Raw genomic sequence first — 24,141 nt, 5'->3', positions numbered from 1 at the left:
ACCAGGGAGTGGGTCTCTAGGAGAGCCACCAAAGAAGCTAAAACTTCTGACTTTCCACCCTTGTTACCCCTGGCATATACATTGTATAAATCAAGGCGCCCTATCGGTCCCAAATCAAGATTTATAAGTTGGATATCCTTACTCCCTGTCTCAATAACTCTTATGTTAAAACACAGGTTTTGCCGAACCCAGATCATCAGACCTCCCATAGGTCGACCCTTTTGGCCCTTAGTAGCTGGTATAGAGTAATTCAAATAGCCCTGAAGGAACATGGGTTCGCACATCCATGTCTCTTGAAATAGACATATCAAAACCATTAACAAAGTCAACCCAGTCTTGGGACTCCTGTTTGTGACGCAAGCCCGCAAAGTTCCATGACATTAGACTTCCTGCCCCTTCCCCACCATCGGTTGGAGCTTCCCTAACTGGAACTGACAAAGGCGATAGCACATTAAAAGTTGTAGTTAGGCCTTTTTCATCTACAGAGCAAGTCTCACCAACCATCAAAACCTCCTCCCTACAAATATTACCATGATCAATAATGGAATCGCGGTCAGTGAGGGGGGCAGACTGAACTATTGGTGTACTAGAGGGTTCAATGAGTTGTGGCTTCACGTGGGTAGCACCCCCAATCGGGCGGGCCCACATGCCCCGCAAGGGCTGTAATCTTCAATCGCACCCTTCCATGCCAGTGAACACATCAAACCTGTTACTGTCTCCAAGGGTGTGAAAGGTCTCAAATAATCCATTCTCCTGTTAGTGGTTATGTTAAAACTAGGAGGTACGGTATTCCACCCAAAGGGATCGGCAACAGGTACTGGGTATTGTGCTTGCACAAAATGCCCAGTGTTGTACGGTGCTAAGAAATTTGTATAGGTAGGTGCTTGTCCACTTATGTAGGTTGGAGGGAACACAAGTGATCTGGGATAGAAGTATGTCAGGGCACGAGGGGTGATGCAGTTATTGCCATTGCCCGTGGGCCAGTTTAATATGTAATTGACCACACGTGGGTCTCTGAAATTAACTACAACTACGTCTCCCTCAAGGTCTTTACTTCTACCACCCAGCCATGGGAGTCGCCGAACATGCACTATTTCACCATTGATGTTTTTTGTGATTGGTCTGTATTATTTTATTTTTTAACTGGGCGAACCCTTCCCTTTTATTGTCGGTCAGTATAGGGACCCCCGTCAAGACGACCACGAAGGGCACAGCTTCAGGGGGAAGTTCAACTAGTGGACCTTTGTTCATTGGTGCCCTTACGTGTCTGGTGCTTCCCCCCTCCTCCCGCGTTTTTCCTACAAGTACCTTTTCCATTCCCCTCGTGGGTTCACTGGCAGGAGTTCCAGCTAGTTTGTTTGCCTGCAATGAGGGAAATAACCTTTGTTGATTAGATTTTGCTAGATTGGGAAGTTGTGATGTAACTTTGGTGGGTTGGAATAATACTTTAGAGGCAGAACTGGTTGGTTGTGCAACCAGGGTTATGGGTGGCACCGCCGTACTCACTGTGGCCCTAGTTGCACCGTCCTTACTGCTAATAACAGACTCGATGGCCTCGAGTCGCTTCTCCACCCTCTTTAGCCCCTCAATAATTGGTAGAATAAAAGACCTAATTAGTTGTTCCATGCTATCTGGTGGGACGGTGGGAAACGCTGCTTTCAGCACGGATTCAGCAGAAATGGCAGTAGGTACAATGGTACTAACTTCCTTATCGATATGTGGGGGTTTAAGGGGGGCTTCCAAGTTAGGCAAGTTCACTAGTACGGCTACTGACGCCTGATCTGTTCTAATGGCCGGCTTGGAAGGCCTGCCAAAGTCGGTGTGACTAATCTTGGATTTTTGTTGTTCCCCCCCTTTACGTCTTCTTTTGCCTGGTGGTGGGCCATAGCCCTTATGCGGCAATAATTTATTCATCTTATTTCGGACAGATTTTCCCCTACTAGTGGTCGGGTTGATCAAATTGGCAGTTATGTTGACGGGACTGGGAAGGGGAGTATAACTCATGGGCTGTTCAATGGAGAGACAAGGTGTAGGTGTGCAATCACGTAGCAGGAGTGGAACACTCTCTAAAGATGTAAGGTCGGCAATACCACTGAGACTTCCTCCACTGAGGGAGAGGGCGTGAGGCGTGAGATCTATTGAAGCCCTATTTTTCAGACATTCAACCGAGCGACGGCGCTCCGCCCTACGCTCTTCTAGTGTCGATTCCCTATCTAGATCGATGGGAACCCTTGTAAAGTAACTGTCGAGAGTGCCATTTAACGACCCCCCCCGGCTTTTCTAGAATGACATTGTCCAGACTCTGGGCCATAGCAACGATGCTAACAAAAGATACAAATGGAAAGGAAAAAAGATGAAAGGGAATGAGCCCTGCCCGGCCTCAGAGGGCCTAAGAGGGCCCGCCCTTTGCCCGGGCTTAGCCCCGGGCACTCCCGCGTGCTCCCGCGCAGCAGGGATCTAGATCGTTTAAGTAGGGCGGGGTTACAGGCCGTGGGCGTAGCAACAGGGAGAGCGGACCAGGTGTTGGCAGTCGGTCTGGCAGGGACTCCTGGGAGATGGAGTCCCTGCTGAAACGCTCGCAGCCCTGCTGAACCCTTTTAGCCACAGACCACGAGTCCTTCAGGCAGATTGCACTGTCTCTCACCCCAGGCGGCTAGGAATGATGGTAGGTTTAGAATCAAGCGTCTTCCTCCCGGTAAACTAGTCTCCTCCAAAGGTTTAGACAAGAGGTCCCACTGAAGCAGGGCAGACAGGTGTCTGTAATCCTCTCGGGCGGCCGTGGGCGGAGCAACAGGGAGAGCGGACCAGGTGTTGGCAGTCGGTCTGGCAGGGACTCCTGGGAGATGGAGTCCCTGCTGAAACGCTAGCAACCCTGCTGCACCCTTTTAACCACAGACCACGAGTCCTTCAGGCAGATTGCACTGTCTCTCACCCCCAGGCGGCTAGGAATGGTGGTAGGTTTAGAATCAAGCGTCTTCCTCCCGGTAAACTAGTCTCCTCCAAAGGTTTAGACAAGAGGTCCCACTGAAGCAGGGCAGGCAGGTGTCTGTAATCCTCTCGGGCGGCCGTGGGCGGAGCAACAGGGAGAGCGGACCAGGTGTTGGCAGTCGGTCTGGCAGGGACTCCTGGGAGATGGAGTCCCTGCTGAAACGCTCGCAGCCCTGCTGCACCCTTTTAGCCACAGACCACGAGTCCTTCAGGCAGATTGCACTGTCTCTCACCCCAGGCGGCTAGGAATGGTGGTAGGTTTAGAATCAAGCATCTTCCTCCCGGTAAATTAGTCTCCTCCAAAGCTCCCTTGAGCCAACGGGCTGACGAGCCTTGGATCTGCATCTGCGCGCCATGAGAGGTACTTGACCTGTTTTTAATTACATTTTGGCAGTCCACACGGCACCCCTTTACACTGACCTGCTCCCTGCTGACGAGAGGCAACTACCTCGAAACACGTGTCCAGGGATGGCTAACGCAACACATACTGTTCTTTTTACACATCGTGGCATAGGCGTACCCGCCGTCGCCACTACATTTACCACAGTCCTTTGGGGCAACTTGCTGGTGTGACGAGCAGTGTGCGACCAACTTTTGCACAATTTATTACGGCTCCCTTGAGCCAACGGGCTGACGAGCCTTGGATCTGCACCTGCGCGCCATGAGAGGTACTTGACCTGTTTTTAATTACATTTTGGCAGTCCACACGGCACCCCTTTACACTGACCTGCTCCCTGCTGACGAGAGGCAACTACCTCAAAACACGTGTCCAGGGATGGCTAACGCAACACATACTGTTCTTTTTACACATCGTGGCATAGGCGTACCCGCCGTCGCCACTACATTTGCCACAGTCCTTTGGGGCAACTTGCTGGTGTGACGAGCAGTGTGCGACCAACTTTTGCACAATTTATTACGGCTCCCTTGAGCCAACGGGCTGACGAGCCTTGGATCTGCACCTGCGCGCCATGAGAGGAACTTGACCTGTTTTTAATTACATTTTGGCAGTCCACACGGAACCCCTTTACAGTGACCTGCTCCCTGCTGACGAGAGGCAACTACCTCGAAACATGTGTCCAGGGATGGCTAACGCAACACATACTGTTCTTTTTACACATCGTGGCATAGGCGTACCCGCCGTCGCCACTACATTTACCACAGTCCTTTGGGGCAACTTGCTGGTGTGACGAGCAGTGTGCGACCAACTTTTGCACAATTTATTACGGCTCCCTTGAGCCAACGGGCTGACGAGCCTTGGATCTGCACCTGCGCGCCATGAGAGGTACTTGACCTGTTTTTAATTACATTTTGGCAGTCCACACGGCACCCCTTTACACTGACCTGCTCCCTGCTGACGAGAGGCAACTACCTCGAAACACGTGTCCAGGGCTGGCTAACGCAACACATACTGTTCTTTTTACACATCGTGGCATAGGCGTACCCGCCGTCGCCACTACATTTACCACAGTCCTTTGGGGCAACTTGCTGGTGTGACGAGCAGTGTTTTACCAACTTTTACACAATTAGTCTCCTCCAAAGGTTTAGACAAGAGGTCCCACTGAAGCAGGGCAGGCAGGTGTCTGTAATCCTCTCGGGCGGCCGTGGGCGGAGCAACAGGGAGAGCGGACCAGGTGTTGGCAGTCGGTCTGGCAGGGACTCCTGGGAGATGGAGTCCCTGCTGAGACGCTCGCAGCCCTGCTGCACCCTTTTAGCCACAGACCACGAGTCCTTCAGGCAGATTGCACTGTCTCTCACCCCAGGCGGCTAGGAATGGTGGTAGGTTTAGAATCAAGCGTCTTCCTCCCGGTAAACTAGTCTCCTCCAAAGGTTTAGACAAGAGGTCCAAATAGCAGCTGCTTGTTCCTGACGGGGCCCGCTCGCATCCCCGGAACTGAGCTCGGACACAGCCGGGACAGGAAGAATCGGAGCCGGTCACTTTTAAAAGATTACGCAAGTTCAGTCCATCAAAATCAATGGATGCGTTGGTTTAAGCAAGAAAGTAACTTTGATGCATCAAAAAACAAAGACTGTGCAAGGCACAGGGGAGGTGAGGCGCCGTGAAAGCAATTCGATGCGTTGGTTCCTTACTACACAGGGGGGCTGTTGCGTTGGTTCCTTGCTGTCAGGGGAGGGGATGCGTTGGTTCATTACTGCTAAGCAGGGGAGGTAATGCACTGGTTCCTTACTACCAGGGGAGGTGATGGATCGGTTTCCTTGCTGGAAAGGAATATGATGCGTACGTTTCCTTACTAGAAGGGAAGGTGTTGCGTCGGCTTCTGGAAAAGTGGCCTCGGATCCTTACTGCGACGCGGTGTCAAAGTACCGGTGTCTGGGGATGATGCGTCAAAAATCCAGACATGCTGCATCGAGGAGACTGCGCCGATGCAGGCGCTGCGCAGATTTACCAGCTGCAAGGCAGGTGCTATGTCGATTCCACAGTCGCCAACCAGGTGCTGCGGCGGATTCTGAGCAGGTGTCACAAATGCGCTGCAGCGACTTTTCTGACGCTCTGCGACAGCGCGCTGGGTCCTGCGGTGAACGCCATAGTCGATCGAGAATCATGCTTCAGGCAAGCAGTGGTGATGCATCGATCTTGTGCAGCAATGCGTCAAGAAAACAGCCGCTGGGTTTCGATATGTGGATTTTCTCATTATATCACCGGGTTACACATCCAAAGGCCCAGGAACTTGATTTGGTACTACTTGACAAAAGAGCCGAGGCACTGGTAGATGAAGGCCCTGAAGCTTCTTAACAGGAGGCAAAGACACACAAGCCCTTTGAGAACCTTGAAAGCCGGATGCAGAAGGCAAATTAAAAACCAACTTCACCAAAAGATGTATTTTTAAATTGTGAGTTCAGAGACCCCAAACTCTGTAATTTCTCTTTGCTCCCAATTAAAAATTACACTCAAGATATTTCAAGGCAATCCCCATGTTATCCTACAATAGTGAAAAATAAACTAAAATTAAATACACTGCACCCTGTCAATGGGGCTGCCTTGAGCTTACCTTAGGGGTGGCACATACAGAGTAAAAGGGAAGGTTTGGGCCTGGCAAGTGGGTGCACATGCCAGGTCGAAATGGCAGTTTTAAACTGCACTCACAGACACTCCAGTGGCAGGTCTGAGACATGTTTGCAGAACTACTCATGTGGGTGGCACAATCAGTCCTGCAGGCCCAGGAGTAGCATTTTATTTATAGGCCCTCGGCACACCTGGTGCATTTTAATTGCGACTTACTATTAAATCAAATATGCCAATCAAGGCTACACCAATCACCAATACAATTTACACAGCGAGCACTTTCATTTTAGACCTGGTCGTCAGTGGTTAAGTGCCTAGAGTCCTAAAACCAGCAAAAATAAAATGCAGCACACAGTAGAAATAAAACAGGGGGTCAGAAGCAAAAAGAAAGGGGAAATCACACCAAAAGATGCAAGGTCTAACAGTCTGGCATTGAGATTACTTTCCAATGGAAGTTAAGTGATGTTGAATGACCAAGGTTGCTGTAGGATGAGACCAAGAGCCAGGGTGGGCAGAGTTGGCGGAATTCCACTGAGTTGACTAAAAACTCAATGGAATTCCGCTCTGCTCCGCTGAGCCCCTGCTGCCACTGACCCGGAGGCCACCGCTGGTCACGCCGGTACTTCTGTGCCCTGTCCTAGCTGTCCTCCTGGCTGTCTCCTGTCTCCTCTCTCCACTCCAGGCTCGTCCGACTCACCAGGCAAAACGAAACTCCTATGCTCTACGCAACTCTTGGGAGGACTGCGCATGAACAGTCCTCCCAAGAGTGACAGAGTCGGTGGAGTCGCACGAGCCTGGAGTGGAGAGGACTAGAGACAGCCAGGAGGAGGACAGCCCAGGCAGGGCACGGAAGCACAGGCGTGACCAGGTAAGCAAGAAAGCCTGCGGCAGTGAGTCTCCTCAGGGTGGGTGGGTGGCAGGGCAAACTCCGCTACGTCGCTGAGTGAGTTTTTTGCTAAACTCCTCGTTCCCAACGGAGTTGGCAAAGCTCTACATACTCTGCTGGCGTAGCAGAGTTCTGTACCCGGGGTTAACCAAGAGTAACCAATGTGGGGCAGGTTTCCAGGGATGTGACCTGTTGTATGAATGTGCTTTTTCCACAGGCTCATACAGCTAGAGGAGTGACTGTTTGACCTTCAATTTCGATTTTTAATGTGAACCTTAACGTTGAAAGACCAAGGCTGATACTGGGTGTACCCTATGTGGTGACTGTTACCGGGGTTGTGACCTGTAGTACAAATTAGCTTTTTTCCACTGGCTCGTACAGTTGGAGGAGTGCCTGGTTGGCCTTCAATTTTGATTTTTAATTTGAGCGGATAGTCCGATTTTTAATGTGAACCTTAACGTTGAAAGACCAAGGCTGATACTGGGTGTACCCTATGTGGTGACTGTTACCGGGGTTGTGACCTGTAGTACAAATTAGCTTTTTTCCACTGGCTCGTACAGTTGGAGGAGTACCTGGTTGGCCTTCAATTTTGATTTTTAATTTGAGCGGATAGTCCGAGTAGATTGAAAGCCTTATTATTTCAGTAGAAAGTTTCTTTAACGTCTGCAAGAGAGACGTTTGATCTTTAAGTTGCAAAGTACTCTTCTGAAATACAATCCCTACAACGCACTAACCTCCAACAACACTCGGGAGAACTGGTGCACCACATATTTAATGCTTCAAATACTGCGGGAATAGTACATTTTTTCAAACCGACTGGACCTGGGTATGTTAGTACTTTCCAGACTGTCTTCAGAGTGATTCCATCTTTTAGACGCTAGCCGTTTTTCAGTGCCTTTGGAGGCATACCGTTAATTCGATTTCTGATTGTTGCAATCCTGCTTCTATTTTTGCTGCTACGCAATGGCTGTACAGTGCCAAAGCCAAATGGGACTAGCACTACCACATGTACTGATGTGTCATGTCTGTATGATACAGTACTTCTGCACGCCCTTACCTAAGGAACTGAATGACAACTGGTTCTTGTCCTTTGGACCTGTATGGTTACATTGTGTTCAGCTGTTTGTTGTGCCCTTTTGCCTGTGCCTTGAAAATCTGCATTAGAATGCAACCCATACAATCTACAGATGTGGAACTGCTAACGGGTTAGTTAATAATCCACTTTTAGAGATACCCTATGCAATTGCCATTTCTGCAAAATGCATATTATGAGCCTTCTTTGGATGCCTCGGATCTTGGATTTTCAGGTCCTGGCACATCCTCTGCGCATGCACTACTGGCTGTCACATCTTCAGCGATTGCCGATTGGTTTGGACATGACCATGCTTGTTCTTTGGAACATGCGATTGGGGCACCAACGGAAAAGTCATCAGCAGAAGCTGAAAACAACATGGTTTCTAGTGACTCTTGGAACATTGAAAACATTAGTGGAGATCCGGAATTCTTTAATTCAGCATCTTTTTATTGCAATTTTTTAGGCACATTATTGTGTATTTTTAAATTAGTTTAATGCAATTTGGCTTTCTTTATGCTTTGTTATTAAAGCAATATTTTATACATTTTTAGGTTTCAGTTATATATATAAATTTTGATTTTAGGGCAAGTTTCTTTTTTACCTACGCGAGTCTACATTTGTCCCACATGTGCCACCATGGTTGTATTTTAATAAATGTATTGGTCTTGTTTTTATAAGAGCTGCTAGGGACAGACTGCCAAACCACAAGTTAAGTGTGCAGGCATGACAATCAGGATATTTACACTTGAAACAAGACTAACAGTATTGATGCTACTGCAATATCTTTCTCTTTTGTCTCCATGATTAAAGTTATCAGTTACAGAGATGTAGGTTCTCTCTGCTTTTATTAACGAACCCCTTACCCCTCATATGGTGTTAGAACTAGGGAGGTTAATAGTAACCCTGATGAATGCTCAAGACCTTTTTGGCTTGTAGGAAAGGGCAGAAACAGGTCAGTTAAACCTAGGATACTGCAAGGTTCATAATAGCCAGATCCATACCCCACGATTGCCCAACGATATCTTTTAAATCATACCCAGGGTTGCACGTAAATAAAAAGGATACTTTTGTGGTACATCCAGAGGTATTTTTAGTTAGCAACTGGACCAGAGTTATCCAGAGAAAATGTGTAATATCTAAGAACTTCCTTCGGGACAGCCCAACCCGAGATTAAGTCCGCCCTGGCAGTATCACCTGACCATGGTGGGACAAGGTGGCCTATGATGAAGCAGGTCACATTAGGTGAGTGAGCCCACCATGTCAAATTCTTGGAATTGCCATCCTGAGTAGGAGACACAGAATCATCTATCTTTAGAAAAATAACAAGCAGAATAGTCTGAATCACTTCTGGCATTTCCCCCAGACGCTGCAAACATAAGGAAACCACGCCAGCTGTGTGTGTTACAGTAACTTGAAAGGCAGGCGTGGGCCCTTCTCAGACAATTTTTCTCCCATGGTGTTATATATGTACCCCACATCTGACATCTCCTCCATGCTTCTACACTTCTCCAGCGGTTTTTGTACAAGACACTCTGTGCAACACGTGAATCCACCCTGTAGCCGACCGTAGCCATAAAACGCCAGCACTGGCTGGATGGAATAAGTAAGCCAAAGTGGGTGTTGTTCTCCTCCCTGGGGGAGAGACCAAGTGAGCACACGAATGACAGTCAATGGGACCATTTTATAAATTATATTTAGGACAATATTGATATAAAGACAATATTTCTGACAACGATATTCAGGCACACAACCTGGATCATTCCTTCTCCTTTACTGTATGGAAAATGATCATCACCCATATAACATACACTGGTTATTCTTGAGAAGATTGTAGCCCCCAGTTATAGAGATATCACAGACCTGCGCAAATTGAGCGAAGTGTTTTGGATCTTTACTCTAAAACGCACCTGTTAGGTTTAAATGATGAGATCCAGTGAGAGACTGTCATTAAATATGACTAGTCCTGCAATTTTATGGGCAGCATGGTTTATCCTCTTCACTGCAGTCCGTTTATTTCCTTATTTCTGGAATGAGAGGATCAGACCTTTGGATCACTCATATGGGACCATTTAGACCAAGTGTTACCAACCTAGTTCCCCTCGTCTGCCACCTTTGGCCCGGAGAAAAGGTTATAATGTTTAGCTTTCAATCAATATGTAGACATCAGTATTGTAAGAGAGTTCCAGGCCCCTTTGAATCCTATGTATAGATGGGTGGTCACGATATATATATATGTTCGAAAGAATAACTTTGTATCTTTGCTGCAGTATGGAAGGTGTACCAATGTTCAAACATGGCTGCCATATCTGCAGGCCACATAGGGATATACAGCCGAGAAATGTGCTTTTTCATCGTTCACCTCGATGACAATGTTGAGGCAGTCCCCTTAATGCTCTTTATATCGGAACAACATTTTGTTTTACTTCCCCTGGGGGAATAATGTCGGTATAATCTCTGCCTGCAGTTACATTTTGCTTCTTTGGCCCCATTCCATTGTGGCCACTCGTTTTCTGGCACACTCACACCCGAGGGGAGTGCTGCTAGCACGGTATATAACTGCGAGGTCTTTGAGCAGCTTTCCAGTTCCTTGAAGGTACTCAGTGTTAGTGATCGTGACATGTAGCTGTATTTGCAGGTAAGGGGGCTCAAAAAAGTGTGGGCTCTTGATAGCTCATCCAGTATTTTAGAGTATAAAATCTGGGTAGGTTCGGGCTCTCTTAGCTTGATTTTTAGTGGTTGTATACATGCCCTTTTGAATTTGGCTTAACATAATAGCTGGATGTTATTGCCAAAATGCATTGTCCTAGGGTGGATAAGCAGATATGTGAGGCATTAGTTATCCAGGCAGGGAGTTTATTTTCGAGCAAAAGCCTGTTTGGCTAGACTGGATTTAAAGAAATCGTGTTGGCATCATCAAGATACGGTTGTGGTATGATTATGTTTTATATATCGTGCAGTGTTGAACAGACTGCAGAGGACATCGTTGAGTTCAGCACTATGCACTCTCATTCAATTGTTCTATGCAAGTCTGAGTCCCGTGGCCGCATTCTTTTCTTTTTATCCCTCCTCTCAGGCTTTATTGAAAGAGACCTGATAACCATTTAAGTAGCAAAGTGACTCAATCGCGTTATACTTCCAGGTATTGGTCAATGAACATAGAGTTTGGTTCTCTTACTCTCCTCGTGATATTTTGTTTTCATTTTTTGGAGGCTTTGGGCCATTTTGCCCCCACCTTAAATTTCAGAGCCGATTTGAAATCTGGGGTCCTTTGAAGTACAAAGTTGTTTTTGGATGTCTGTATGACACCCTTACAACCAATCTGTCCGAGTGCTTTTTGGTGTTGGGCCGTGCCCAAGCATGAATAACAATAAGTTTTCTCACAGCAGATGGAGTCTCATTCTAAAGTGAAGAAGTATATGATCATGTTTCTTTGTTAACGCTCAGAAGGATCTTGTATTATGTTCTCTGCAGGTCTTTTGGAGATAAGTTTGCGACGACTTCAAGTGGATTTCGTGATGGAGTTTCCGCCGAAACGTGCGCAGATATTTATAGCCAGTCAACGAAAAAAAAAATGGAGTAACTGTGTAATTATCTACAATATACAATGGCCACAGTCACTGCATAGCCGTGGAAACAATTGTTGATTATTTTGAGGCGGTGTTTGTTTCATTCTTTAACCTGTGAGATAATAACAGTCTGCTGTGTTTTTACTGGTTGCAAGAGTGTTGGGTACAGGGTTGACAGTTTGGTTGTCATGTTTGGGGTGTGTGGATTGTGATGAAGTGAGCATGTAGGGCTGGTTTTATGGGTAAACATTCTTCAACAGGAATGTGTTACAAAGCATGCCATTACCCCGCATTTTTTACTCCACAAAATCTTTCACAACACAGGGCTTAACACCGCAAACCACTGCATCGCATTCCCCACAGCAATGCTCCGGCGAAGTAGGAATAGTAAATTGCGTTGTAATGAGGAATACGTTGTAATTGATTGTGTTGTAAAGCCCTGCGTTGTAAAAGATTTCACATGGTAAAAAATGCGGGGTAATGGCACGCATTGTAAACGCCTGTGGAGTAAAGTGTCCTATTTGTTTTATGCATTATTGGGATTTGCAGAGTTTGGTTTGGCACGTCATTTTTTTTTTTTTTTACAAAATTGAAGTTTCATGATATGTGCTTTTGTTAAAATGTACAAATAGTTTTTATGTGTCCATACAAAATGTATAAGAAAATGTATTGGGGAGAAGAAAAGTTGTAACAAAACATATGTATGAATAATTAAAGCTTTTGAGGGTGTGCTATATATACATTGATTAGTAAGGTTGAAATGTAGGAGGGTTAGACGGGTGTGTCCGTTAATTTGAATTCCTTCTCCATTTCTGTGGCTGCTACTAAGAAAACATCCTGTTTGCACTTAAGAGCTGGTCAGAAGAACTCCTTCAGTAAGGAAGTTCCCCAGCCGTAGCTCCACTTGTCTTCCCTAATGCTGGAGTCCGACAGAGGAGATTTGCGTTATGAGCCGAGCTGGCATCCTCACTCGGAGGATTGCCCGCTATTAGTAATGGCTGGACACGCTCCTATCACGATCAGCAATCCCACCATAAAGCAGGCCGGTTTGTGGGACAGTAGATTGAGTAATGCTTATGGAAAGTACACCACGTAAGCCAGCAAACGGTAAAGAGCAGAGTGCTTGGTCATTATTTGGCATCATTAGCATCAGCGGCTCTTATTAATTAGTCTCTACTAGGTAATACTCAAGATGTCATTCATCACACTTGGCAGCCATTCATCTTTTCTGGATTGAAGGGCAGTAGCTGCGTCAGTGCTCAGGTTGCTGATAGCTTTTTGGGTACCATCTTGCCCCACTCTTTTCTACTGGGCAGCATCCTAGGTGGTTAACTGCCATCCAACAGCAAGAAAAGCCTTCCTGGGTCACACAAGTGATCATCAGAGGATGGGGATCCTTTTGTCCAAACAGACCCAAAATCATTTTAATTTAAGCTTCCATAACCAATCAAATAAAAACGGACTCCAAAATCTTCTCTCGGACCATCGCCTCCTAGGAGGGCAGCAAACATGGACTCCAATCACTGACCATGTACTGCAAAAGGGCATCCACCAGAAACACCAATAATGGGGAAAAGCTTTGCAGGACACAACTTGTATTCAGAATGGAAAAATGTGCTTTCAATTATGTTGTAATGAAACCGAGAAAGCACTGGAATTCAACCTGAGAAGTCTTTTCGAATTCAGAGAAAGCATCTGTATCGGCAAACTCAACAGAATAAATTAAACAAAGGGGCTAGATAAAATTGTCTTTTTTAACGTTTTAGTACATAATAAATAAAAAATCCTCTAAATCTAAACATAACTTTAAAAAGATGGTATAGGTGCCCTTCACGTGGGAAGACTACAGGATCGACAATACAATGTTTCAATCGCATACTGAATGTCTTTTATGCAGAATAAATTAAGAAAAAAATGGTAGATGTGCATTTTGTGCTTTTTTTGACTTACAAAATAGAAACCGAGCTCATACAATAAAAATGACGGATGCCTATTTACTGATTTTAATATCAGGATAAACTTGAATGATCCTTCACGTTAAGGTTTTCTGAAATACTCAAAATAAACACATCTTAAAACTCTCCTGAAATCCACCCTGGGGTGGGCGGCCTATAGGGCGACCTGGCAAAGCACGAAGGGCTTTTCGGACAGGTAAGTGTGTGAGCAGGTTTTAAAGTATGGTGGTATTTGTGGTCTGGCTTGACAGCACACCTGTTGCAGACAATTATGCCAGATTCAATTGAAAAGAGTTGCGGTCACATGTTGGGAGCCAGGAGTACATGATTCGTTTAGGGGAAGAGTTGTGTGCTTCTACAAACAAAAGTGCTTGCCCTCCACACATTTAACCAGCTGACTGAACTTGAACTTTTAGGGACACACACATAACAATGCTATTAAAGCGGCTTAAATAACTAGATAATCTATGGTGTTTTTCTCTGGCAGCAGCGCAGATGGGAGGAGGGGAGTCATTAACCTATATGGATGCTTACGGTCTGGCTTAACAGTGCAACTGTCACCTGACCTTTTAACCTACATCGATATTATTCTTCAGTTTTTTGCTTCCACACAAATCCATATCCATTCACATGCTATTTGCTGGTAATGATGCACACTGCCATTGAGCATTCCCTTAAAGCCAGACCTGCTGGCATGGTCAGCTTCTTGTTTACTGTTGATTTCCCTTTTATTATCACAACCATTGCCTGCATCAAACAGAAATACATGCCTTGCAAAACACTTACACAGCATGCCTTTACCAGTGTAAAACTGCCATGATTTGTAAATGTGGGTCACTATTTTAGCTCTCTGATTCAGTAACGGTGGCCACTTTATATTTGGCGCCTGGGTTTATTTTCTGACTCCGTCGGACCCTGAACAACTAACACAATCGAAAGTAAATATATTTCGATACTTTACTGATACCCGTACAGTCGTACGGTGAGGGTGTAAATTCTGTGCCAAACATTCCTAGAAATGCAACGATAACACAAACACAGTGAGACTAGGTCCTTGCATAGGATGCAGACCATTAATGCTACAAAATGGCCACATAACTGCACTTACATGGATGGGATGTCCCTCGGCTTGCTCCCCAATGCGGCGCTTCTGTGAGCACATGAAATCCATCTGCACCGACATTTTGGGATGATCTAAATCGGAGCAGATGATATCCAGTAAACTGTGTGCATACAAAATAAAACATCACGAGTAGATTTGCAGCAACAACCTTAGACTGTGCCCCACCCCATATCTTCCTTTCTTGCTATCAGCATAGTTACTTATTGTTTATTTTATTGTGCGTCACGTGCCAGCATCGAGAGCTTATCACTTCTTTATCACAATCCTCCCTGGCGTGGCATCATGTTGTTTTGACTACTAAACATTATTCATAGAAGTCGCTTCTTGGAAATAAATATTTTCTGTTTTGTCTTTTTTTCCTAAGGTTTATCTGCTCGTTGTATCAATTTACTAAATGATTTCAGGAACCACTGTTAACACGCATACGATTACCCGAGGTTTCTGTTCGAATCCTTGGGTAGACCATTGTATTTACTATATACCCCAGAATACTAGGAGACATTGAACAAGTTACTGTTTCTTAATTTTTCTTTTCATTTTAGTCTTCCAATTCTTTTTTTCAGCAGTTGCTCCTCACTGAATGAGACTACGCAATTTTAAAATAATGGTTATTGTCAGTTACATACAAGGAAATGATAAAATCATATTTAACATATATTTTTATTATCTACAGAAATGTCTCAATGTATCTTATAAATTACCAGATTCAAAAGGTAATTTTTTAAAAATTAATTGACATTGCAAAATGAGGAAACCATTTAAAAATACAGTTAGAACCGTCATGTTATACACTTTAAATATATAAAGAAAATACACGGAGAGGTGTTTTTTTGGACTCGCTTATTTCAGGAACTTGTAGCTGCAGAGATCATAATAATTTTCTTCATGTTCAAATGCAGATTTCGACACAGGAAAATAAACGATTCTAAAGTGGTCACCTCCAGAAGCATGCTTGCAAAAGCAATCTGTGAGCTAGGTGAATATTCAAGTTGTTTATTAGAGCACGTTGATATCTTCACATATCTCTTAAGGAAAAGAGTAGTAGTGATATGTGGGTTAATATTGTAATAAGGCTTGTCTCAGGTACCAACTATGAATCTCATGGGTAGATAGCGAACATTTATGAGGAAAACAAAAAGCGGTGTTTAGGTATTGTACATCTGTCTGACGGACAATTTACAACTGCCATCCTTAGTAACACGAATTTAGATTCGACTTTCTTCTGGGGCCCAAGTAGACATGCTCATCTACATTCTCAAACCTTAATCTGTGACTTCTTGACACACAATTTGCAATTATTTATAAAAACAAACTTAAAATCTGAAACATGTTCTTATTCTCCAATGAAGCGTAAAGTTAGCATTCGCATATGCAATCCTGAATGCATTAACTATTCAATCAAATATCAAGGAGTTGGAAAAGGGGCTCTTCTTGTGATCAATAGTGCAGCTGGTGCAGTGTCACCAGGGTCCAACGGTACCCTTTTCTTTGATAAGTTTAAATTAACTGCAATTTTATTATTGTTTCAGTAACAATTTTGAGCTCCATGCAAAGTATTGCTTAAAACAGATTTATGATCTTGAATGGGATGGGACTCCGTAAACAGTGCTCTAATTGGTCGGCCTTTTAGTAGCTCACGATCTTCACTGATCAGAAGTAGCACTCAGTACTCAAACGTTTGGAGACTATCTACATAATAAAAAAAGAACTCTGCTCCTCCACATCAGCAATATTTTTCATTAATCTCATATTTTGCCATTAATGTCAACCTCCTTTGCGCTAAAAGTCGGCACTTTAGCATTACATGAAACGGTGCCCAAATCTGAACCACCACACATGCAAAATCTTTCTGGTAACTTTAACTCCTGATATGACCTGATAAAGACAAGGTTTAAATACATTAATTGCCTCGGTTTGAGAAAGAGTTTTCTGGAGTTAATAGCCAGAGAATCTGACAAATATGGCTGGACTGCCTACTTACTTTACATAGTTAGATGACATATTGTTAATCAAAGGTGACTGAAGCCTATTAATCTACAATATAGATTTCATGTGTTGTATTTTAAACAAAGGTCTAAGAACAGAACAATCTTCCTAAGAGTGCACAACACAAACACAGCAGCTATAGTTTCTTAGGCTGTACATAAAAGTAATGGACGGAATGCCTGAATTGATCTCAGCCACTGGTAATTACTCAGGCCGCATCCCAGTTCAGTGATTGTTATTTTGCACAACATGACCCCTCACTTTGGACCCAGCTATATGCAGTTCAGTCTTGAACTTGCTTCAATGGGAACAGTCCAGCAATAACTGCCAAGCGAGGTCTTCCCTGAACCGAAACACATGCAACTCAGGGCCGGTTTCACCCTACTTAGGGCTCCTTAGCCAGCTATATCTAGGTTCCAGTGACACAGTGTGTGCTAGGCCCACACCTGGGCATACCCATCCCACTTAGGGCGATGCATTAAAGTATACAAAAAGTGATGGATGTAATGCTTAAATTAGTCCTAGTCACTGGTAATTACCAGGTGTCGCATCCCAATCCATCCGTATTTGGCACACCATTTCACCTCAGATTGGACCAAGTTATATGCAAATCACTTTTTACTCTGCTCCAAAGGAAACAGTACTGTCTGAACTACCAAACCAGGTCCTGGTTGATGAGCTCATAATAAGTGCGATACCGGTCCTGGGTTGCCTGTGTTCTCATAGCATATATCCTAAGAATTGCTGTCACTGAAAAGTAACAGAATTATCAAATGTAGTGATAAGCTTCATCCAGAAGTGGTGGATTCACATAGCCTCTCAACAGGAATTCTTCTACTGCACTGATGGGATCAAGCGGTAACAAACATAAGTAAGCATATCTACTCTCTCACTCACTTTGTGTTAATGTGCAATAAATAGTTGGACTTAGGAAGCATACTGTCAAAGACTTATTTTAGTTTAAGCTTCGTTAACACTTGTAATAAAGTGAATTATTAATTGTGATGGATGATAGTTTACCACAAGCAATAACGTTACTATCCGTTAGATCCTATAAAAAATTTCAAACCCTTGATAACTGTGGCATTGAGCAGACTTGCCTAACTTTAGAGAAAAAGTTAAAATGTCAAAGAGACAACAAAATAAAAACCTCACCTCAACTCATGAAACTAGAGAAAACTGCAATAAGCAAAATGACAACAAAAAGGCAAATATCCAATAAGGGAAACAGGAGATGTCAATTAAGATTTAAGTGAAATCAGAATCAAGAAAAATACAGTGGAAGCTCAGTGCAATTTCAGCCACAGACGATGGAGCCCGCGTCAGATACACCACATGGACTGGTCCCGGTAAAAATCAAAAAGGTCAAAAAAGTTTTCAAGTCCTGCTGTAAAAAGGGATTTTGACAGTTTAAAAAAAAAAAAAAGTCTTGACATTCCTTCTAAGAGCCAACACAGAATGGGACTTGGTCAATTTTTTATATGAATAATCTCTGAATATGGTCACTTATGAAATGGTACACTTCACCGTGGCTTGGTCCCACTGACGCTCCAGAACTATGGTGAAATCTCGCAGAAACTTTTCTGAGTCCAACACAGAATGGGATTTAGTTGTTTTTCGGGGGTGCATTGAACTTTAAGAGGATGACGTTGAAATCCAATTCAATGCTGTGGGACTGTCAGTTGGATATCTCTTCTGGTGGGATTCACTGGGGATCTGGAGGAAAAGTTTTTAAACGTTTCCAGACTTTCTTGTGGTGGTCAAAGAACCACAAGATTGCTCACTTCTAAGCCCCCCAGGACCTCAGAGCAGGCATTTATGGACTCTTGGGGTGTCCAATCCAGGTTCAGTTGCTACTGTCAGATGGGCACTTAACGGAAATTGAATTTTGCAGTTTCTTGTGTGCCTGTAGCCACACAGGAGGTTAGCTAACTGACTCTTGGATTAACTTCTTTCTCTTGGGTACAAGCGTGAGCAGGTTCAGTCCTTCTGTTCTTCAACAGATCCAAAAAGTGTTCTGAGAAGATGCAACATTTATGCCTGGCACCAGCAAGTGGGTGGGGCGACACTTATCTCTTCCCTAACCAATTGGGTAAACATTTCCCTGGGGAAGCCTTACCCACTTTTGCCCTGCTGTAAACAAAACAACAGACACCTTATTCCCCAAATCTAAGATGGGCAAGCCTTTCTCCCCTTGAGCAGAGCCTCTGGGTGCACAGAGAAGTATGGCCAGAGTAATGAGCAGTCCCCCTCCCCTTCTGTGGTCACTCAAAACCAGGTCTGAGGATAGCTTTCCTTCCACTGGCTTTGGTGCCAGCCTGACCAATGACACAAAGGCTGGTACCTTTACACATGTGACCTGACCAGTATTTGTAACAGGCCCCATATAAGTGAATTAAGTTTCTGGGCCCACCACACTCCGTCTTCCTGATGGGCGATGAAAACAACTCTCCCAAACAAGGCCATGTCTTCACTCTGGAGGCAGTTTCCATGCATCATTGAGTTCAAGCACTTGATTGACAGCTGCTGAAGAGCTAACATATATTAGTCACCAGGAGCTACAGGCAAGGAAAAAGCTAACATACTAAAAGTAACTTTTCTGAAATATTTATTAAAACACAAACTTTACAAATTAATTGGGCTTTTCATAAATATATATTTCTTAAATAAAAAAAAAAAAGAGTGCTTGAACTATTTTTGTATCTGGTCGCAAAACTAATGGTACAGAATAAATATTTTAATATGTACTCTAGTTTCTCAAAGGACAACCCGGGTCTTCCACTGTACAAATAGCTTTTGAAGGGTTCTCACTGCAGAGACATGGTAATATTACATTTATACATGTCCCATTTTTAAATACCATTCACCCTACCTCGTTAACCATATGGCCTGCATAGGGGTGACATTCAAATTAAAAGGTAGCTTTCTCTCATGACAAAAGGATTATTTTGACACACCAGGCTGCAGGTTTAAACTACAGTAGTTAGGCTACAATGGTGGGCCTTCACCGTTTTTTCTTTTTCACATTACTGGATCAATCAGTGCTGTAGTCCAAAGGTGACCTAGCTTTCCATGCAATGGGTGTAGTTTCTGCACCATATCCCAAGGCCTTACAGGAGAGTTAAATATGCCAATCAGGGATTACTCAATTTTTTACTTGTTTTAGGGATCAAAGCACATACCCTGGGCATTGGACTGCAATGCTCAGTGTGCACAGTCTAAAAAACACAGCAATAAATTGAGTGTCATAAGGGAAATTTTCCTCTTAATACTAAATTATTGTTTCCTGGCATAACCACTCAATGAATACTTATGAACCTGAAAAGTTCTATTACAGTGTGGTCAATTGAAGCAGTATCATATTCATACATTTGCATTATTTGAGATTGACAAATCCTTAACTCTGCACAATTGTACTATCCCCAATAACACTTACATATACATTTTTTTTTATAAAAGTATGGATCAGAATGCAACGCTAACACATACTATTCTCAACATATCAGACAGGCAGAATGGCACCACTGAACTGTGAAGCAGGATTTGCACTGCAACGTTTTAATCGCAGTCAGCAGACCAGAACATTTAGCCCAATATGTTACAATTTCTCTTGAAACCATGCTGAATGCATTAGATTTCAAGGATTACGCAACACTTCTCTACAGGGGGGGCAAAGGGAAAAAGTGAGTAACGACGAAAGGAGTTTGGTTTTAAAAACAACTCGGTTGGATTACCAGAATGATATTAGCATCCTCTAGCCCATTTTGTCAGCATCATTCCTGAAAATATTTTACCATGCTCAGAAAATGAATCAAGCAAAACATTCACGGAGTGGAAAGTACTGTTTTTGTAAAACAGAACACCACAAACATGTATTCAGAAATCAAGGAACACTCCGCACCATCATGCAGCTATTACAGACTGTGAGCAAAATACTGACATCAGCCATCAACATTTCATAAGATTTAGCCTATCTACAATTTCTTAATGACAATATGTTTTCGTTCACATACATAAGGTGTTTAAATCCCTTTGAGGTCAGTTTTACTCCTAGGCTGGCAAAGTCCATAAGCTAAAAAACAAGTTGTCTTCTAGGATCTGTCAGGTGCTCTGATGTTGATTTACCCATCCGGATTAGAATTAGATTCCAAAAGCAAGGAGCCCGATTTCTACAGCAAACGTCACATTTTCCCAGTAGCTTTTAAAGAAAGAGTCACTTTAAACTTGCATGCATTTATTATAAAGTTGATCTCTTTTTACTTTTCTGCAAAGCAACTCACTTCAATTACAAGTGAATCAAATATAGACCAATCGCGTTTGCGTATCAAAACTCTTTAACTTATCACCTTCTAAAAACCTCGACTCTGTTTCCTAACACCCATCAGCTGCTTAGGATGACCAGAAAATCCTAAAGAATTGAAATACTCTCAACAAAGAAAAATGTCCTAGTTATCGTAATGGAAAGTTTCAATTCTATTAAGGACTCGGAGGCGAGGATTATGCTTTACTTTCTTTACTTTATTCTGATAGCAGCCATTTTAAAACATGAAACTCAAACCACATTGCCCAAACACCCTCGGGAAAAAGTGGTTAGCAAAAGAACAAAGAAGGAACAACACATCCCTCAGTCCAAGCAATCAATCACAACACTGGGTCCATAGTATAGTCCCTCTTCTTCCCCTTGCTATTCCTCTTTCTTTGCGCGAGTCACGCCAATAGATTGTGTCTAGCTGCCCTGTTTCCCGGCATCCGCTCCTGGAACCAAAAGACAAAATCAGGACAAAACACTTTGCAAACAAGGGCATCAAATCATATGACATATGACTGTAAGAAAACCAGACCATGTTATACAGAAAATGATCCACGAAGCATTAAGGTCTTACAGGAAAAAAAAGGCAATGTATGCAAGTACAATCAGTAAATGATAACCATAAGCATGTACTTACTCCTAACGGGTGGGACGTCTCGTCGAGATCCATGGGTGGGATAATCCTCGCCTCCGAGTCCTTAATAGAATTGAAACTTTCCGTTACGAAGCTAGGACATTTTTCATTCTATGTCCAGACCGGAGGCTTCGGATTATGCTAGTTCAAAGCTTACTTACCACCAAATGCACCATATTAATAGGCTTGAAATAAAACCTTTTAAAAGTTGAATCTGAGGACCAATCCGCCGCATTCATGATGTCCTCTAATCTTGCCCCAAGCGAGAACGCTTTGGAGGCCATCGCTCCCCATACTGAATGAGCTCCGAATTGGCGTAGGCTAATGCCTGCTTCCTGCATGACCCAACGCACCCAATGTGCGATCATTGGAGATGAAACTGCCTTGTGTGGTTTCCGGAGAGCAATCAAGAGTGGTCTCTCCCCTGGAGGTCTGAGCTCCGCAGACATTTCTTCATAAGCTTTCAAGCAATGCACCACACAAAGCTTAGGAGAGTCTGGAAATGCTGTGTACTCAATGACGCGAGTGTGGCTCTTAATCCTACGCCTGATAGTAAAGGACACTCCCGAAGGAGAAAAAACCCTGCCCGTGATGTCCAGGGCTCGCACATCGGAAACTCTTCTACATGAGATCAGACAAAAGGAGCATTGCCAATTTTGCTGACAGTTCCTTTCTTGACAAGTACTCATTAGCTTGCCAGGGCAAAAAACAAATTAAGCACTCTATTAACATCCCACCACTCCGAGTACCGAGGCTCAGGGGAAAGCGACAAACTGAGCCCTCTCAAGAGCCGACAAACAAAGGGATGTCCCCTAACCGGTTTGCCTTGCATCGGGGCATGTCCCGCTGAAATTGCGGAACGAAAAGTGTTCATAGACGGGTAGGCTAGACCCTGCTGGGCTGGACTTGCCAAAAAATTATGAACGTGGACTATTTCTGTGCACACGGGATCTCCACACCTGGCACCCCAACCTGATCTGCTGGCATCTCACTCGATAACCAGGTCTGGGGCGGAATTAAAAATCGCTCCCCCATTCCAGGCTTCCATGTGACAGAGCCACCAACGAATCTCTTCTTGTGCCTCCTCTGACAGGGAAACTGGATGGAAATAGGGAAGCCCTTTGCGCAGATGCTTCCGCTTGAGGCGCTGCAAAGTCCGATAATGTAACGGGCCCGGAAATTTTGCCTGGATGGACGCTGAGAGCAATCCAACTACGGGGGCAATCTGTTGAAGAGGAACCGTTTTTCTGCTTAAAGTGCGCCACAGCTCGTGTCAGATCTTGGCCAGCTTCCGCACTGGAAGACTGAGAGTCGCCTCTGTGGAATCGATTACAAACCCCAAAAAGGTGACTTTCCGTGCCGGAACTAACAGGCATTTCTTGGTGTTTATTACTGAACCCAAACGGAACCCAAACTCTCTAAGAGACTGACTGCTTGCTGCAACTGATCCCGAAGCAAACGCGGATCCTGGACCAACTGCAGCATGTCGTCCAAGTACACGATAAATCGAGTCCCTCGTGCCCGCAGGTACTGCACGATGGGTTTGAGCACCTTCGTGAAGCACCAAGGGACGGAGGAGAGCCCGAAAGGGAGAGTGGTGAACTGGTACACTTGCCAGAACCAAAGAAACTGAAAGAACCTCCTGTGAGGCGGAAAAATAGGAATGGCCAAGTAAGCATCTTTTAAATTCAACCGGACCATCCAATCTGCCGGACGGAGTAAGTCCCTTAAGAGGTGAATACCCTCCATCTTAAAATGGCAATAAACCAGCCATTTGTTGAAGTCGCAGAGGTTTAAGACCAGTCGTTGACCCACATCCGTCTTGTCCACTACGAACATGTTGATTAGGAAACCCTGCGGATGCAAGACTGTGTAACAGATAGCTCCTTTGGCTAAGAGGGCGGACACCTCCGCGCCTATTAATGCCTGCTCCTATTGGGAAAAATGAATAGGTCTGGGCTGAAACATTTGCTTGGGGGTCGCCGCAAAATTTTATCTGAATGCCTTGGACCGTTTGCAACACCCGAGCATCCGTTAGAGGAGTTGTCCCTTCCTCGGACACCACGACCTCTGGAACTTCCCCCCCTGGAAGGGTAGAAGTTGTTATCTGAACTGAGGTGGGTTCTGGGCCAAAAAGGCCTTTTTCAAACGCTTGAAAGCGTCCTGAACTACCCCATCCACTTTGGAACGTTTCGCAGGAACTGGGACACGTCCTTGCACACCCTGAGAAGTGTTAGGGGCATTAGACACTGGTGGGGTCCACTTAGCACATTCCCGCGCAATTTTTTGCACCAAACGCTCGCTCCTCCATGGGAGCCATGACCTCTTCTACTGCCCGGTAGATAGATGCATCGACTGCGTAGCAAAATTCATCATCCCATGGAAGTTGGGCTAGGAGATCCTCCTCCCACTGGATGTCCGCCTGCTCAGACATAATAAACTCTTCTACACTGGGCCAAAGCTCCTGCACCAGTGAAACCTCCACAGCCTTATGGACTACTTACTAGAGCGCTGGGGACACATTGGGGAAGCAAACCAATGTGTAATACACCCAGTGGGCGTCAAGAAAATACAGACACACAAACCTACTCAGAGGG

General features: G+C 44.4%; 1 protein-coding gene across 1 annotated transcript in view; it reads right to left on the bottom strand.

The window, feature by feature from the left end:
* C1_2H10orf143 (chromosome 1_2 C10orf143 homolog) overlaps positions 1–24,141 on the bottom strand; it is a 144,464-nt gene that overhangs the window by 78,943 nt on the left and 41,380 nt on the right. The window contains exon 2 of the mRNA XM_085606208.1: positions 14,601–14,686. Within this exon, the coding sequence (XP_085462334.1) occupies positions 14,601–14,675 (75 nt within the window). The 5' untranslated portion in view covers positions 14,676–14,686. The remainder of the gene's footprint in view (positions 1–14,600; positions 14,687–24,141) is intronic.

Source organism: Triturus cristatus, chromosome 1_2 (assembly GCF_964204655.1).
Source record: "Triturus cristatus chromosome 1_2, aTriCri1.1, whole genome shotgun sequence".
Lineage (NCBI taxonomy): Eukaryota > Metazoa > Chordata > Amphibia > Caudata > Salamandridae > Triturus > Triturus cristatus.
Note: the sequence above shows the minus strand (reverse complement) of the source record. Positions and strands in the feature narration are given on the sequence as shown.